This window comes from Notamacropus eugenii, chromosome 7 (assembly GCF_028372415.1).
Source record: "Notamacropus eugenii isolate mMacEug1 chromosome 7, mMacEug1.pri_v2, whole genome shotgun sequence".
Taxonomy (NCBI): Eukaryota; Metazoa; Chordata; class Mammalia; order Diprotodontia; family Macropodidae; genus Notamacropus; species Notamacropus eugenii.
The window spans coordinates 20,121,167-20,136,598 of NC_092878.1; the positions used below are offsets into that span (position 1 = coordinate 20,121,167).

At 34.4% G+C, this 15,432-nt stretch overlaps 1 protein-coding gene across 8 annotated transcripts in view; it reads right to left on the reverse strand.

Annotated features, from left to right (window-relative positions):
* DPH6 (diphthamine biosynthesis 6) overlaps positions 1-15,432 on the reverse strand; it is a 479,427-nt gene that overhangs the window by 221,717 nt on the left and 242,278 nt on the right. For all 8 annotated transcript variants that reach the window (XM_072622998.1, XM_072622997.1, XM_072622999.1 and 5 more), the window contains exon 8: positions 7,443-7,530. In XM_072622998.1, the coding sequence (XP_072479099.1) occupies positions 7,443-7,530 (88 nt within the window). The remainder of the gene's footprint in view (positions 1-7,442; positions 7,531-15,432) is intronic.

Here is a 15,432-nt window from a genome sequence, read left to right on the forward strand (position 1 = left end):
ATGGATTTCTTCTATGTATAGTACATTTGATCAGTCTAGCTGCTTTCACTGTCTTTTGCCTTCTTTAGTGCCATTTCCACTTCCTCATCTAGCAAGCATATTAAAGATTGAGATGTTGGCATATTAACGCATGGATCTATGGTTGGCAATGAAGAAAATTGTTACAGAAATGCTGAATTCAATTTTTCACGTTTGTTACCCTTCCTCCAGATTAATTTTTGTATGATATGCTTTAATATGGTAATCTGCCAGACTCTTTAAATTCATCTTTCACTCCACTGCTTTTTGTTATTATATGAACGATTATTCCTAATCTCACACCACTCTCTTCCACAATGCTTTGCTTATGCATATGTATTCTAAACCAGCATTGTCTTTGCTTGTCAGGTTTTTTCATTAGCCATCGAGAGAAAAATTTGAGATATTTTCTAGTTTCTTTTAGCCTTCATGTTGTAGCAACTACTTAACCTTAAATGTTCATGAGGAATGCTGATAGTCTATATCAATATATTTTCCTTGCTTCATTTCCAATTTTTTTTTACCTTTAACAACTTGTTTAAATAGGGCATACTGGAACTCTTGTGATTGCATGCTATATTGCATCTTTATTTTTTCTTCTAGTTTGGTGGAATTTTGACCTTTGTTTTAACAGGTCAATGCTTTGACGCTACAAGGACAGCTGATTAGGAAAAGACTTTTGCGTTGGTAACCAGTCACATCATATCTGTTAAGATAGGAAAAAGTCTTTTAAAATTTATTTCCCCCTTTCATTCAGAGGATCTATTCGTATGCAGACATGGTATAAATCTTTGTGCTATTATCTTCTTGGAAAAAGTGTTTCTGGTAAATAGCAATAATAAAGCTTCTGTGCAGTTCTTGAGCTACTGAACTTCCGTTTTCTCAGTCCTAAACCGTATTTTTTTTTTTTTAGTTGAACATAGACTTTCATGTTGAAGACAACTGAGATAGGTGTTCACACAGAATTAAATAATTTAAGGCACTTCAAAGACTTTCTATTCTCCCCGTACCTAAGAAATCTCTTCTATAACATCCTCAATAAAAAGTCTACTTAATGACCTGCAAGTCAGAGGGACCCACAATCATTTGAGGGGGCTCATTCTACTGAGTGAGGGTGATAATTCTTAGACAGTGTCTCCTTAAAACAAGACTGCTTTTCTTCTATCCACTGCTCCTAGTTCTGGGGGGGGATGAGGGAGCAGTCTGGGCAGGAGGAGAAGGAAGTCTAGAGCCAGTACCACTTCTACATGACAGCCCTTCAAGTATTTGAAGACAGTTATCATGTTCCCCAAGACTTTTTTTCTCTAGGCTACTCTGTTCTTTTAACTGATTCCTGTGTGGCATCTTTTCTAGGTGTCTCAGCATTCTTCCTTCCTCAAACTTGGCACTCAGAAATGGACCAGATTCTCTAGATATGGTCTGATCAAGTCATATGACACTGGAACTTTGACATCTTATTCATTAAAACCAAACAAATGCAATATGCTAGATGAAGCCTTCCACAATCCTTGTTACTTCAAATAGTATTCTGTTTTATACCTTTCTAATGGACATAGCATGCAAAGCTGTGTGACATAATTACCTGTTTTTGTGTCTCCTCTTTCCCATGAGATAAAAATTCTGTGAGGGTATGGCCCATATCTTATACCTAAATTTTGTATTTCACCTAGTGCCTAGTATAAGGCTCTGGCAAACAGTACAGGATTAATGAAGCTTTGTTTTAAGAAGGAATAAATTGTGAAGGATTCAAAAAATTAATTCTAATAAGTACATAGAACAGTGCATTTAAACAACAACTTTTGTTGTTGGTCACTTGGTTTGCAGTCGTTTCTGACTCTTCATGACCCCATTTGGGGTCTTCTTGGCAAAGACACTGGAGTGGTTTGCCATTCCTTTCTCCAGCTCATTTTACAGATGAGGAAACTAAGGCAAACAGGGCTACGTGACTTGCCCAGGGTCAGCAAGTAAGTGTGTGAGCTGGATTTGAACTCAGGAAGATGAGTCTTCTTGACTCCAGGCCTGGCACTCTATCCTTTGGGACACCTACCTGGTTCAAACAGCACATAGTTAAGTATTAAGGATAAGGATGGGGATTGCATCCGTGATTTCACTGGTGTGGGGAACACTTGGATGAGGAAAATTCCTCTAATAATATAAATAGGCACTCTATCTGCAACTTAAAATCTTAGAGAGTTATGAAGGACACTGAGAAGTTGTGTGCTTCCAGGGGACAACCCTGGGTCACACAGTAAATATGTGTAGGAGGCATGACTTGAACACAGGGCTTCTTGGCTCTGAGGTAACATTTCTATGTATTAACTATGTTATCTCTCAGTAAATAATAAACATTCCAGTAAAGGATCAATGACAACTGCCCATCAGAATTCCACAGAATCACTTTACTGGAATATGGGAAGTCTAAAAACAATGGAGACAGATTTATTAATTGATGCATTTTACATTATACTGTCTATGTTGAGGGATGACCTCATTTACACAACAAGGAAACAAGGGAAGCTTTACTAGATTATCAAAATGAATGCTATTAACAGTATTAATAAAATGATTTGGTTTTGTATCTAGCAATCTGCCTAAAGGCTATGTAGAAATTACTTAACTTTCTCACAACTTTTGTATTTTTCTATCTCTTTTTCATTCTCTATGCTATTACCAAGGAAAGAAACGGGTAGGCTAGTTCAACTCTTATGCAAAAACGCATCCTGAAGTCTTGGAACAGTGTATTAAACCATAACGATGAATAAAATGTTATTCTCCCTGAGGCACAAGGGCTCATTGTGCTGACAGAAAGAATCTAAAACAAATTTCTACCTTGTCTTTTTAGTTAAACAAGAAGAGATTTATCTGAAGAATATGCACACCAGAATGGCAAAGGAAACGGTGGTTCCTATTTTCAAAGTAATAAGAAACACTAGAAGAAAATTGCTAAATGTATATAAAATTCAATTCAAACAATATAAGATTATCACTTACATAACAATCTGAGGAAAAGATGTTTAAGTTTAGAATGCAGCTTAAACAAATAATATGGGGGACATCATCATAACTACTTTGAAAAATTTAGAGCAAAACTGATTTAATACCTTCGGAATCATTCATGAGAGCCTCCTAGAACCATATAAAGAGATAGTAGTCTAATAATAAATTCCTTTATGATTATAAAAATGAAACATTATAAAAACTCTATAACTGATAAAATCAAGATAAAATACCACTCCATCATGGTTTTCTTAAAATTACATGAAATAAACTGAAACCTCTCTCATTTTTTAAATGGAATTCAGGCAATAAGCCAGCTTCATCTCAAAAATGTCAATCAACTGATATGATGGATTCTGATGAAAGGAGACAAAACTAGAGGTATTCTAGCACTATGCAGTTCCAACTAAGTTTTTCTCCTCTGTGTCTCTGTTTAGCTTTTCCAAGGGGGACTTTACTAAAGGGCCATAGGCAATGATTTTGTTCCTTTTTTGGTGGCATTTTCAATATATCAAATAACTGTAATTTCATCAATGTGGGTAATTTCCCCTACTGGTATAAACCACAATGCCATTTGTAATTTAGTAGTAGACGCTATAAGCGTTGCTTGGATAAAAAATTTATCCCCCTGAAGCCCACTTGTTGATGATGCAGGAATTTTCAAATATTTTCAAATGGCAATTCTGACTGTCTGTATGTAGGACACAAGAATTATTTGAATTATTTACAGCCATTTTGGCTGTAACTTTTATTTTAATTGATTGGCTTGGTAGTACTAGTAACTCCAATAATGTTTAATAAATAGACGATGGTTGATGTATTTAACTGAATGTTATGTTCAAAATGGTTCAACTTATACCTCTAGTTATGGTGCTTAAATGATAAAATCTCTTTAACCTCTCTATCTAAGAGAAAAATCAACAAGATGTTTTGTGTAACATGTTGCCAAACATTTGATTTCTTGAGGGAAAAAAAATCCCAGAAAGTGAAGGAACAGTAGGTTATAAGACTGAAAGAACATTTCCTCATAATAAGTACATGTCAGTAAGAAATGAAACAAATTAATTTGAAGCCAAATGGTTCCAATACTTTTATCCTTGGGGAACTTTTAAGAAAAAACAAAATATTTTCCTATTCAAATACTAGAGATGATTAGTTCCTATCAGCAAAATTTGAGCTTTCATTTCCATGAGCCTTATTACATCTTTAAAAATATAATGGCTTTGTCTACAATGAAATTGAAATATTATTCCTTATAACACTGCTTGAAAATCTCTGAAGTCTTAAAATCTAAAATTCCTAGATAAGTAGGAAAGAGCTGAAGAGATAAAAGTAAAATCTTGATTCCTATGTAAAAGGTTATGCATTTTAATACAATCTTTTGCTTGATTTATGTAAAGCTTTGTGTTTTTCATTTTCCCTATCCTGTCACACTGAAGTGATATACGGCACATTTTAACATCAAGTTTGCCATGAGCAGTAAACTCGGTGGCCTCAAAGAAATATGAATATATTTCTACTTTTTTCCCCCTTGACTTCTTTGTTACTCAGCTTATTTAGTTTATGATCACATGTTTGACTGACATCATTTTCACACTCGCTCAAATATAAATTCTTTACAATAAGGATACTTTAAACAACTAGAATATTTAGCAGATTAGTCTCAATGCTAATACTGTCCTAATGATCCCCAGAACTGTTGACTTTCAGATCCAGAAAGGACTTCAGAGATGATCAGATTCAATCCTATCCCTTAAGAGTTGAAGAAACAGATACAGAGAGGTAAAATTATTCACCCAAAGTTCCATTTTGTAACAATTTTTAAAAGTACTCTAATCATACTTACCATTTAATCATTTGGTGCTATAAGTAACGTAAGCTTGCCCTTCATGGATGTGGGTCATAACATCTCCCTACGCAGACAACTTCACCACTTGCTTGACCTCTCTCAAAATATGTTTGTTCAAAATTCAACTGTCAAGTTTCTAGGCCCCAGAAGGTGCATACAACACAACACTGTGCTGTATCAGAAAACTTTCTAGCTTGGTACAGTTTCTGTCAGAGCTTTTGTTCAACCAACTTAGCCTTTAATAACCTGGAATGCCCTTTAAACCTTGATGAGACACTGGAGTAGAATTTTAGTGAAGGGTATCCTAACTTCTCATAATGGTTATTTTACGTTCCAAATTGGTTGAAACATTTAGCAGTGAGAGGGAAAAGAAGTAAATGAAGAGAATGCCAGTGATGAACACCATAGGGACTTTGTGTGTTTTGTTTTGTTTTTTTTCAATGGTATCTGACTCTTTGTGACCCCATTTGGGATTTTCTTGGCAAAGACACTGCCATTTCCTTTTTCAGCTCATTTTAGAGATGAGGAAACTGAGGCAAGGCGGGTTAAGTCATTTGCCCAGGGTCATACTGCTGGTAAGTGTCTGAGGTCAACTCTGAACTCAGGAAGTTAAGTGTTCCTAACTCCAGGCCCAGCACTCTATCCACTGTGCCACCTAGCTGCCATAATTATTATTAAAATGTTTAAAAAATTATGTCAGGAAAATATGTTTTTCTGATGAAACATATGAAGTAGAAATGACTTTAAAACATAAAAATTAAGTCAGTAAGAATTTGAAGGAGATATAAATAATATAAAATTTCAATAAAAAAGAGTATCAAGGCAATTCATTGTTACTTGGGGACTAGTGTCTCTAGATCTGTTTATAAGTTTGGAATGGTAATAAGATATTGATAAAATTTCTCATATAATAAGAAATAACACAAAAGCTGCAAAGAAAACTCAACTAAATTAATTCTTTCCACATGATGCATGTAATTATTTGGAATTTTATAAAGCTGAATTTTATCATCGATTGTAAGATAGTAAGCAAGAATAAATGAAATTTTCTTGTTATACCAAGGACCTTAGAACGCTTCAAAATCAAATATAGGTGCAACAAAAATAATAAATTTCACTGGTGAATCAAGTGGAGTGAATATCACCGGTGAAATTAAGTGGCTCTCATTTTACCCTCCTCTAAAATGCTACTGTATAGTGACGACTGGATTCCAAAAGAGATGATAAACTGGACAGAGAAGAGAGAAAGAGTAGCACTTTGATGAAATAAAAGATAATGATAGGAGAGAGAAATGGGAAGAGGGAAAGAGGCAATAACAAAAGAGAATCAGATGTATATGACCCCTAAGTTACAGAGGGATTTATTGATGTGAGTGAAAGGTAAAGAATGAGAATGAAAGGTGAAGAGATGGGTGGTACTGGTGAATAAAGCATTCAATTTCTCAATATGAAATAAAAGTTCTATTAAAGAACATACATGAAAATAATTTTTTCTGTAGAATGTACAGATTTCTATGTAAAACAGAAAAAAAAAGATACTGAAAATAAAAAGCTAAAAAAAGAGCAAATAAAGAGTATTCTACACAGAAATGTCAGCCGAACTAAACCATTTGTGCCAATGCATTTCAATCATTATGTGCATAGTTAGTTGCGACATAGTTGTCAGTCAGGCACTGGAGAGTCTGAAAATTTAAGAAACTAAATCTAAATGGGAATCAGCGTCTTTGAGCATCTGGCCATTCTGTAAGCAGGAATCTGAGGGTCTGCTCAGTGCAGGCTTAGTTTTGCTGCAAGGGGGGACGGGGAAAAATGGATAAAGTGTGCAGTTAATATGTATACAGAACACTAAAATGTCTACTTGAAAGTTAAAATACTCAATGTGAAGGTGTATGGTAGATGGCAAAAATGGTCTGAAGAAAAGGTCCTGTGTTTTGAATTATCTGTAATATATGCACATAAAAGCATAAACAGGGGAAATTATTGGCCCTACCAAGCAAAGAACGCAGGCAGGGTAGTCATTTCTGAAGCTGCTTTTTTTTGATGTTGAAGTAGATCAACTCCGAGTGTGATATATGTCTAATTGTGGCAATTTTATAGTATTGGAACCCAAAATGAGAAAGCTTAGGGAGAGAGATGGAACCTGAGGCACAACTCTTGGTCCTCTTCTAGGGAGAGGTGGTGTATCCTAACAAATTGGCAGATACAAAAAAGGGAGAACACATTGGAGACTATCTTTATAGACTACTATCTTTACCCTTTCTACCCCCTTGGATTCTCACTTCTCTTTCCAAATTTTCCAAGCTAGCCATTTTATGCTAACAACGTTTCCTGGTGTACTAAGAGAAATCTGAAAATACTAAGTTTTTATTAGAGTTATCTTGAAGAATTTGCTCTAAACTCCCTCTTGTCCCCCTACCTCCCAAGCTCTTTTTGTTGTCCATAACTTCTTGTTTATTGATTATTTGATATCAAATATCTGGAAAAAGTATTTAAAATAACTGAGTTCCTCCCTTGCACTTGGCTATTTTATTCACATGTAGACTACAGCAAGTACATCTACAAGTCCAGAAAGGCTTACCTTTTCTTCCAAATGTAATTCTAAAAAACGAAGGTAAGCCACAGGCGCAAAGGCATCAGCTGAATGCAAAACTACTTCTGATGAGTCCCTGAAATACAGAAATGACATCGATGGAATATATTATCATGCATTTGCTAACCTTGCAGGGTATGTGTATGACTTCTTTCTCCTACTGATTATGGGGCTCCAACAAATCTTATTACATATCCCTCCCCCCATTTAGAATAACACCCAACATCTATTTCGTATAAATCAGTAATTGGTTTGGAAATACTGTGATTTTACACCTATAGAAAGAAATGAATTTCTTTTTAAAATAACTGGGTTCATTTAAAGTGCCCCAAATACTGAATTTCAAACTTATATTCTATTTCTTTTCACAAAGTTCGTTGGTATGGCATAAACATTAAACAATGGTGCTTTATCTTTATTACTCTTTTCATTTTGAACAATTCCTACAGTGTTGCACAGAAAATCTCAATTATCCTCCACAAAAGCAATACTAGTGATGGTGTTAAGTTCTCTATGAACTTTTCACACTGCAATATCATTGCTATTAAAATTGATTGCCTGACACAGTAATTACCACATTCAGGTAAAATGGTATGAACTGTTGGCACCATATGGATACATGTAAATTACTCAAATTTTATCAAAGTTACCCTTTAAAACACATATGAATAACTAGCATTATGCATGAAGTCTTAATAATGAAGCATTTAAAAAAAAACTTGTCTTTCCTTTAAGAGCTATTCTGGTTCACATTTCAACATAATTTAAAAAATATAAAAATCATTTCCCTTTCCTTAAAGTTGTAGGAACAAATATTATTGTTTATATAATGCTAAGGTTATAAAAGAAACAGTATCATAATATAAAAATCTGATAGCACTTTGTTCTTCATCACTGATGTTAAAGACTTCTTGATAGATCTTACGTTAGTAAAATGCATTAGTGGCAATAGTGGAAATTCCAGACGTATTGGCTCCAAAGTGTTAAATTTTAATTTTAAATTTTATGAGAAGTCTGCTTTCTTCTAACTCACCACAGGTACTGAGATGGATAATACCTATTTTTCATGGCATAATTCATCTATCAAATATTACTCATGGAAGCATACTTAGTACTAAAAATATTCTTACTGTCAAAAGAAATTCTTAGAGTGGCTCCCATAAATTGAAAACAAAACAAAACAAAAACTACTCTTGCTACATCTTGAGAGAAATAGGAAATTTTTAAAAAAGTAGGTTTTCCCAAGTAACTACCGTGTCAAGATCCTATGAAGAAACACAGTACAAAGCCTGGATGTGCAAAGGTTAACCTCTCTGCCAGAGTTAGAGGTAAAAAGAGGCATCACTGAGTGAATTTAGATACATAAAACCCTCCAGGTCCTCTCTCTATATTTACCACCTGTTTCTCTGACTTTTTTCCAATGTGTAAACTTGACTACTTATATACCTTTAGCTTCTCCTACACAATTCTGTGGTATTGACTGGTTTGACTTACATGGGCACAGTCAGAGCACCTGTCTCACAGGGTTGCTTTGAAGATCAAATGTGATTATATACATGTATGTCTGCACGCAAATATTTACATATGCATATAACAGGGTGTCAATAAACTCTTAGTTGAGTTTTAATCTTTAATATCGATGTACATGTCTACATCCAGATATGTTTATATGTAGTTTTGAAAACTCTAAAGAACTTAATAAATGTTAATAACCTGACTCAAATCTTCTACATAGAGGCAGCCACTTTTGCTACCACAAAAATTACTATGATAAATATTTTGGCATATATAGGACCCTTCCTTTAGCTGTGATCTCCTTGGGGTTAATATGCATAGCAGCAGATTTCCAAGGCAAAAAAAGTTTAGTGACTTTCTTCTTGCAATTAATTCCAAACTGATTTCCAGATTGTTGGACCAATTCAAAGCTCCATCAGCATAGTTCCAGTGTACCTGTCTTCCCAAACAGGCCCTCCAAAACTGATCCTTTTCATTGTCTTTGCCATTTGAGAGGTGGAGTAATATTTCATAGTCGCTTTAAATCACATATCCCTTATTTTCAAAGGGAATCTTTCTTGGAGCTGTTGATAATTTACCTATTTTCCCCCAAACCACAGATGTTGGTCTAAAAAATGTTTTTGCCAAAATGCTTGAAACTTTCTTCATCCCATTCTTGTTTAATAGGAGGAATCCTTCCCTTAGATTTTTGGCTTCTTGGTTATATCAAAGGGCTACTGTACTCATCTTCTTCATTCAAGACTTTACTATGTAGTCTATTTACAGATCTTCTCTTCTATTTTTTTAAACCCATACCAAGTAGTTGTTAATAATTACTGCTTTATTATATATAATATTATATAGTCTGAGATCAGGTAACACTAAGACCTTTTATTCTTATTTTTTAAAAAATGCATCATGTCTCTTGAGATTTTTTTGAACTTTGGTTCCTTCAAATGAACTTTGTTATTTTGTGCAGCTTTAAAAAGTATTCTCTTTCTATATGGATTGATAATTTAGGTTAAATCACTTTAATCCAAATGATTTATAAGCAAAAAATGTTTCTGCAATGTATAGTATTTCGATAATGATTTAAGGTCTTCATTTCTGCAAACGTTGTTTTGTAATAAGGTTTATACAGGTACTGCTGACGATTGGCAGGTAAATTCCTGGATACTTCATAGTTATTTTGTAGCTTTTCTGAATGGAATTTGTCTCTTCCTGAGTTTTATTACAAATACGCAGGAAAGAACATAGTTTTAATGAATTTTTCACACTACTATTTTATAAGTTGATTATAGCACAGAATCTCTGGGATTCACTAACTATGTCATCATATTGTCTGCAAATATAGAATAATTTTAACTCCTCCTTGGCCTTTGTTTTCACTCTGAATTTCTTTTTTTTGTCTCACTGAAATGGCTAGCTTCTAAAATACTATGACAAATAACTGTCAAGACAATGAATACTGTTTATTTAACATGTCCTGATCTTGCCATTAAAGCGCCTACTGTTTCTCCATTATAAATGTTAGGTTTTTTTGACAATTATTTATTCAATATTTTAAAATTAATGTTCAGTAGTGATTTAATCCCATATTTTCTTTCTCTGCTTTATGACAGTATGGATATCAGGATGATATTCACCTCATAGAAATTTGATAAAGTACCTGAATGCTATGTTTCAGCATTTAACTCATGTGGGAAGGGGTTAACTGTTCTTTGAGACAGTAGTGTCAGACTCAGATGGAAACAGATGCTGGGGCTCCATACTAACTTCGAAAAACAGCACAAACCAACATTACCTATGTTGTATTGTATTTTTATTTATTTTGTTAAACATTTCCCAATTACATTTTAGTCTGGTACTGGCTACATTAAAAATTTGAGGTCTGTATATAGCCTACCTGTGGGCTATAAGCTTGACAACTATACTTTATGAGACTGGCAGGATTCACTTGTAAACCTTTATAGACACTGAACTAATTTATGGACTTCTCAATTTCTTCTTCTGATGTTGGGTTGCTTAGACTGTCTATTTATTATTCCGTTAAGTGAGGTATTAATTATCTAGGTAAATATTCATCTATTTTATTTGTTGTCAGTTTTGATGACACATATATAGCTACATTATTTTCTGACAAAATCCCTTTATTTCTTCTATATTTATTATGAATTCTTATTTTAATTTTTATAACTTAGTTACCTTTAAAATTTTTCTAACAATTTAATTTACTTTTTTGATCTAAAAAAACCAGCCATTAGTTTTGTTGGTTTTTTTTTTATTTTACTTTTTTGATTTTCAAGATTTCTATTTTTCTGTTTTGGAATTGTTGATTTCTAGTTCTTAGAGTCAAATGTTCAATTTGCTGATTTTCACTTGTCTCTTTTGTTGATACCTATGGATATATATATATGTATATGTATATAGGCATATATCTATTTATATAGTCTTTTGTTGATATATATATTTAGAGATCTTAGAGATTTTCTGCCTAAGGACTGCTTTAACTACATTTCACAAATAACTAATTTTTTCCTACAATTATTTAATGTTTCCATTTCTTCTTGTTTTGTCCTCTCAGTCTTTAGTACAAATTGTTTTATTTTTAAAATTGCATTGTGGTCTCTAAACGACATGCCAAATATTTCTTGGGTTTGTGAGTTCCTTAAGTCCTAGTAAATGTTAAATATTTATAAAAATGTCATGGAATATTGAAAAATAGGCATATTCCTTAAGATTCCCATTCAATTTTCACCAAACGCTTATTCTCTTTAGAGCTTTAACCTTTTTGTTGCTTGTTTTTAAGACAGACAAAAGTAGTCTGATGAAGTATACATACCTTTCCTTAGGATAATATTTTTAAATGAATAAAATAAAACACATAGGATTACAAAGAAAATAAAATACACTAAAACATAATTGTTAACATATTAAAAAAAAAAACTTCATGGAACCTATGGTTAGAACCTCTGGTCTGGAAGGAATTTGGCCAGGAGTAGAGCAGAGAAGAACATTTCAGGCAAGAAGAATCCAAATCTAGAGCAGAGAGGTACATATGTACCCATAACCACCTACGTATATATATATATATATATATACACACACACACACACACACACACACACACACACACACACACACACACACACACACACACATATATATATATATTTCCTCTAACTACCCTAATACTGAGAAAGGGCTCATGAGTTACAAAAAGATCTTTTCATGTGGGAATGTAAACAATTCAACTTTAATGAGTTCCTTAAGGCTTCTCTGTTTACCTTTTCATGTTTCTCTTGCTTCTTGTATTTGAAAGTCAAATTTTCTATTCAGCTCTGGTCTTTTCAACAAGAATGTGTGGAAGTCCTCTATTTCATTGAAATGTCATGCTTTCCCTTGAAGTATTATACTCAGTTTTGCTGGATAGTGATTCTTGGTTTTAATCCTAGCTACTTTGAACTCTGGAATATCATATTCCAAGCCCTTCAATCCCTTAGTATAGAAGCAGCTAAATCCTGTGTTATCCTGATTATGTTTCCACAATACTTGAATTGTTTCTTTCTGCTACTTGTAATATTTTCTCCTTGACCTGGGAACTCTGGAATTTGACTACAATATTCCTAGGAGTTTCCTTTTGATATCTCTTTCAGGAGGTGATTGGTGAATTCCTTCAATATTTATTTTGCTCTCTGGTTCTAGAATATCAGGGCAGTTTTCCTTGATAATTTCTTGGAAGATGATGTCTAGGCTCTTTTTTTTGATCATGGTTTTCAGGTAGACCAATAATTTTTAAATTATCTCTCCTGGATCTATTTTCCAGGTCAGTTGTTTTTCCAATGAGATATTTCACATTGTCTTCTATTTTTTTCATTCTTTTGGTTTTGTTTTATAATTTCACATTGTCTTCTATTTTTTTATTCTTTTGGTTTTGTTTTGTAATTTGTTGGTTTCTCATAAAGTCATTAATTTTCATCTGCTCCATTCCAATTTTTAAAGAACTATTTTCTTCAGTGAGCTTTTGAACCTCCTTTTCCATTTGGCCCATGCTGCTTTTTAAAGCATTCTTCTCATTGGCTTTTTGGACCTCTTTTGCCATTTGGGTTAATCTATTTTTAAAAGTGTTATTTTCTTCAGCATTTTTTGGAGTCTCCTTTAGCAAGCTGTTGACTCACTTTTCATGACTTTCTTTCATCTCTCTCTTTTCTCTTCCCAATTTTTCCCCCACCTCTCTTACTTGATTTTCAAAATTCTTTTTGAGCTCTTCCATGGCCTAAGACCATTGCATATTTTTTTTTGGAGGTTTTGGATGTAGAAAACTTGACTTTGATGTCTTCTTCTGATGGTATGCTTTGTTCTTCCTTATCTGAAAGGATGGAAGAAAATACCTGTTCACCAAGAAAGTAACCTTCAATAGTCTTTATCTTTTCCACTTTTTTGGGCATTTTACCAGCCAGTTACTTGACTTTTGAGTCCTTTGTCAAATGGAGGGTACACTCTAGGGACCTATAAAGTTCTAAGTTCCTCCAAGATGGCACAATCAAGGGAGAGAAGTTTACTCCTCTCCTGGCCTGAATTCTGGTCTGTGAGCAACCACAAGCACTCTTTTGTGTCTTGGAACTGCGAGTAGGACTTCCTCTTCAGAGTCTCCAGCAGCTTCTCCATGTCAGTGCTCCTCCTTACCCCAGGACCACCACTCAGGGCTAAGACTCAGATCAGCTGCTTGATTCTCCCAGGGTCTTTAGGCTGAAGGCTCCAAAAGTGGACACTACTGCTGCAGTGGCTGCTGCTGCCCTGAGACTGGGGCTGGGCCAGATTGGGCTCCCTTCTCACCCAGGTGAAAGAGCTTTCTTACTGACCTTTGAAGCTGTTTTTGGCATTTGTGGTTTGAGAAATATGGGAATCGCAGTTGCTAACCATAATTCCATGCACTGAAGCCTGCTCCCATCCTGCTGCATGGCCCAGGCTGGGCTGTGCTTTGCTCTGAGCCTGGTGCAATAGACCTTTCCTGTTGACCTTCCAGGCTGTCTTGAGCTAGAAATCTCTTTCACACTGTCGTTTTGTGGTTTTGCTGCTCTAGAAAATTTTTAGAGTAACTTTTTACAAGTATTTTTTGGGCTATGGGGGTAGAACTAGAGCAGGCCCATCCTTGTACTCTGCCATCTTGACTCTGCCCCCCTTTAAAATTAATTTTTGAAGTTTTGAATTCTACATTCTCACCCTTTCTCTCTCTCCACTCAACCTCATTGAGAACGCAAACAATTCAATATAGTCATACATGTATAACCATACAAAACACTTCCATAACAGTCATGTTGCAAAAGACTAATCACATTTCCCTCTATCCTGTCCTGCCCTCTTTTATTTCATTTTCTCCCCGACCTGTCCCCCCACAATAGCGTTTTTTCCTGACTACCTCTTTCCCCAATCTTCCATCCCTTCTATTATTCTCCCTCTCCTATCCCCTTCCCTTTCTACCCCATCTTCCTGCAGGGTAAGAAAGATTTCCATACTGAATTGAGTACGTGTTATTCCCTCCTTAAGCCTAATTCCATGAGTGCAAGGCTCTCACCTCCCCCCTCTTCCCTTCCATTGATCTTTCTTGCCTCTTTTATGTGAGATGACTTACTACAATCTACCACTCCCTTTTTCTTTCTCCCAGTACATTCCTCTGAAAGCATAATTTTATTATTTAGGTATCCTCTCTTCCTATTTAGCTCACCTTCTGCTCTCTGTCTACTATATATATATTTACATGCACATGTAAATATATACACACATATGTATATATGCACACATAAACACATACACATATATACATATACATATACCTACACGTATATAACATACACATACATTCATACATACATATATATATATTTATATCTATATATATTCTACCCTAATACTGAGAAAGGTGTCATGCTTACAAATATCTTTCCATGTAGAAATGTAAATAATTCAACTTTAATGAGTCCCTTATGGCTTTCTTTCCTGTTTATCTTTTCCTGTTTCTCTTTATTCTTGTATTTGAAAGTCAAATTTTCTATTCAGTAGAAATCTGGTCTTTTCAGCAAGAATGCTTGGAAGTCCTCTATGTCACTGAAATTCCATTTTTTTCTCCCTGAAGTATTAGACTCAATTTTGTTGGGTAAATGATTCTTGGTTTTAATCCTAGCTATTTTGAACTCTGGAATATCATATTCCAAGCCCTCTGATCCCTTAGCATAGAAGTTGCTAAATCCTGTGTTAACCTGATTGTGGTTTCACAAGACTTGAATTGTTTCTTTCTGGTTGCTTGTAATATTTTCTCCTGGACCTGGGAACTCTGGAATTTGGCTACAACATTCTGAGGAGTTTTCCTTTTGGGATCTCTCTTAAGAGGTGATCATAGATTCTTTCCATTTCTATTTTACCTCATTCTAAAATATTAGGGAAGTTTTCCCTGATAATTTCTTGGAAGATGATGTCTAGGCTCTTT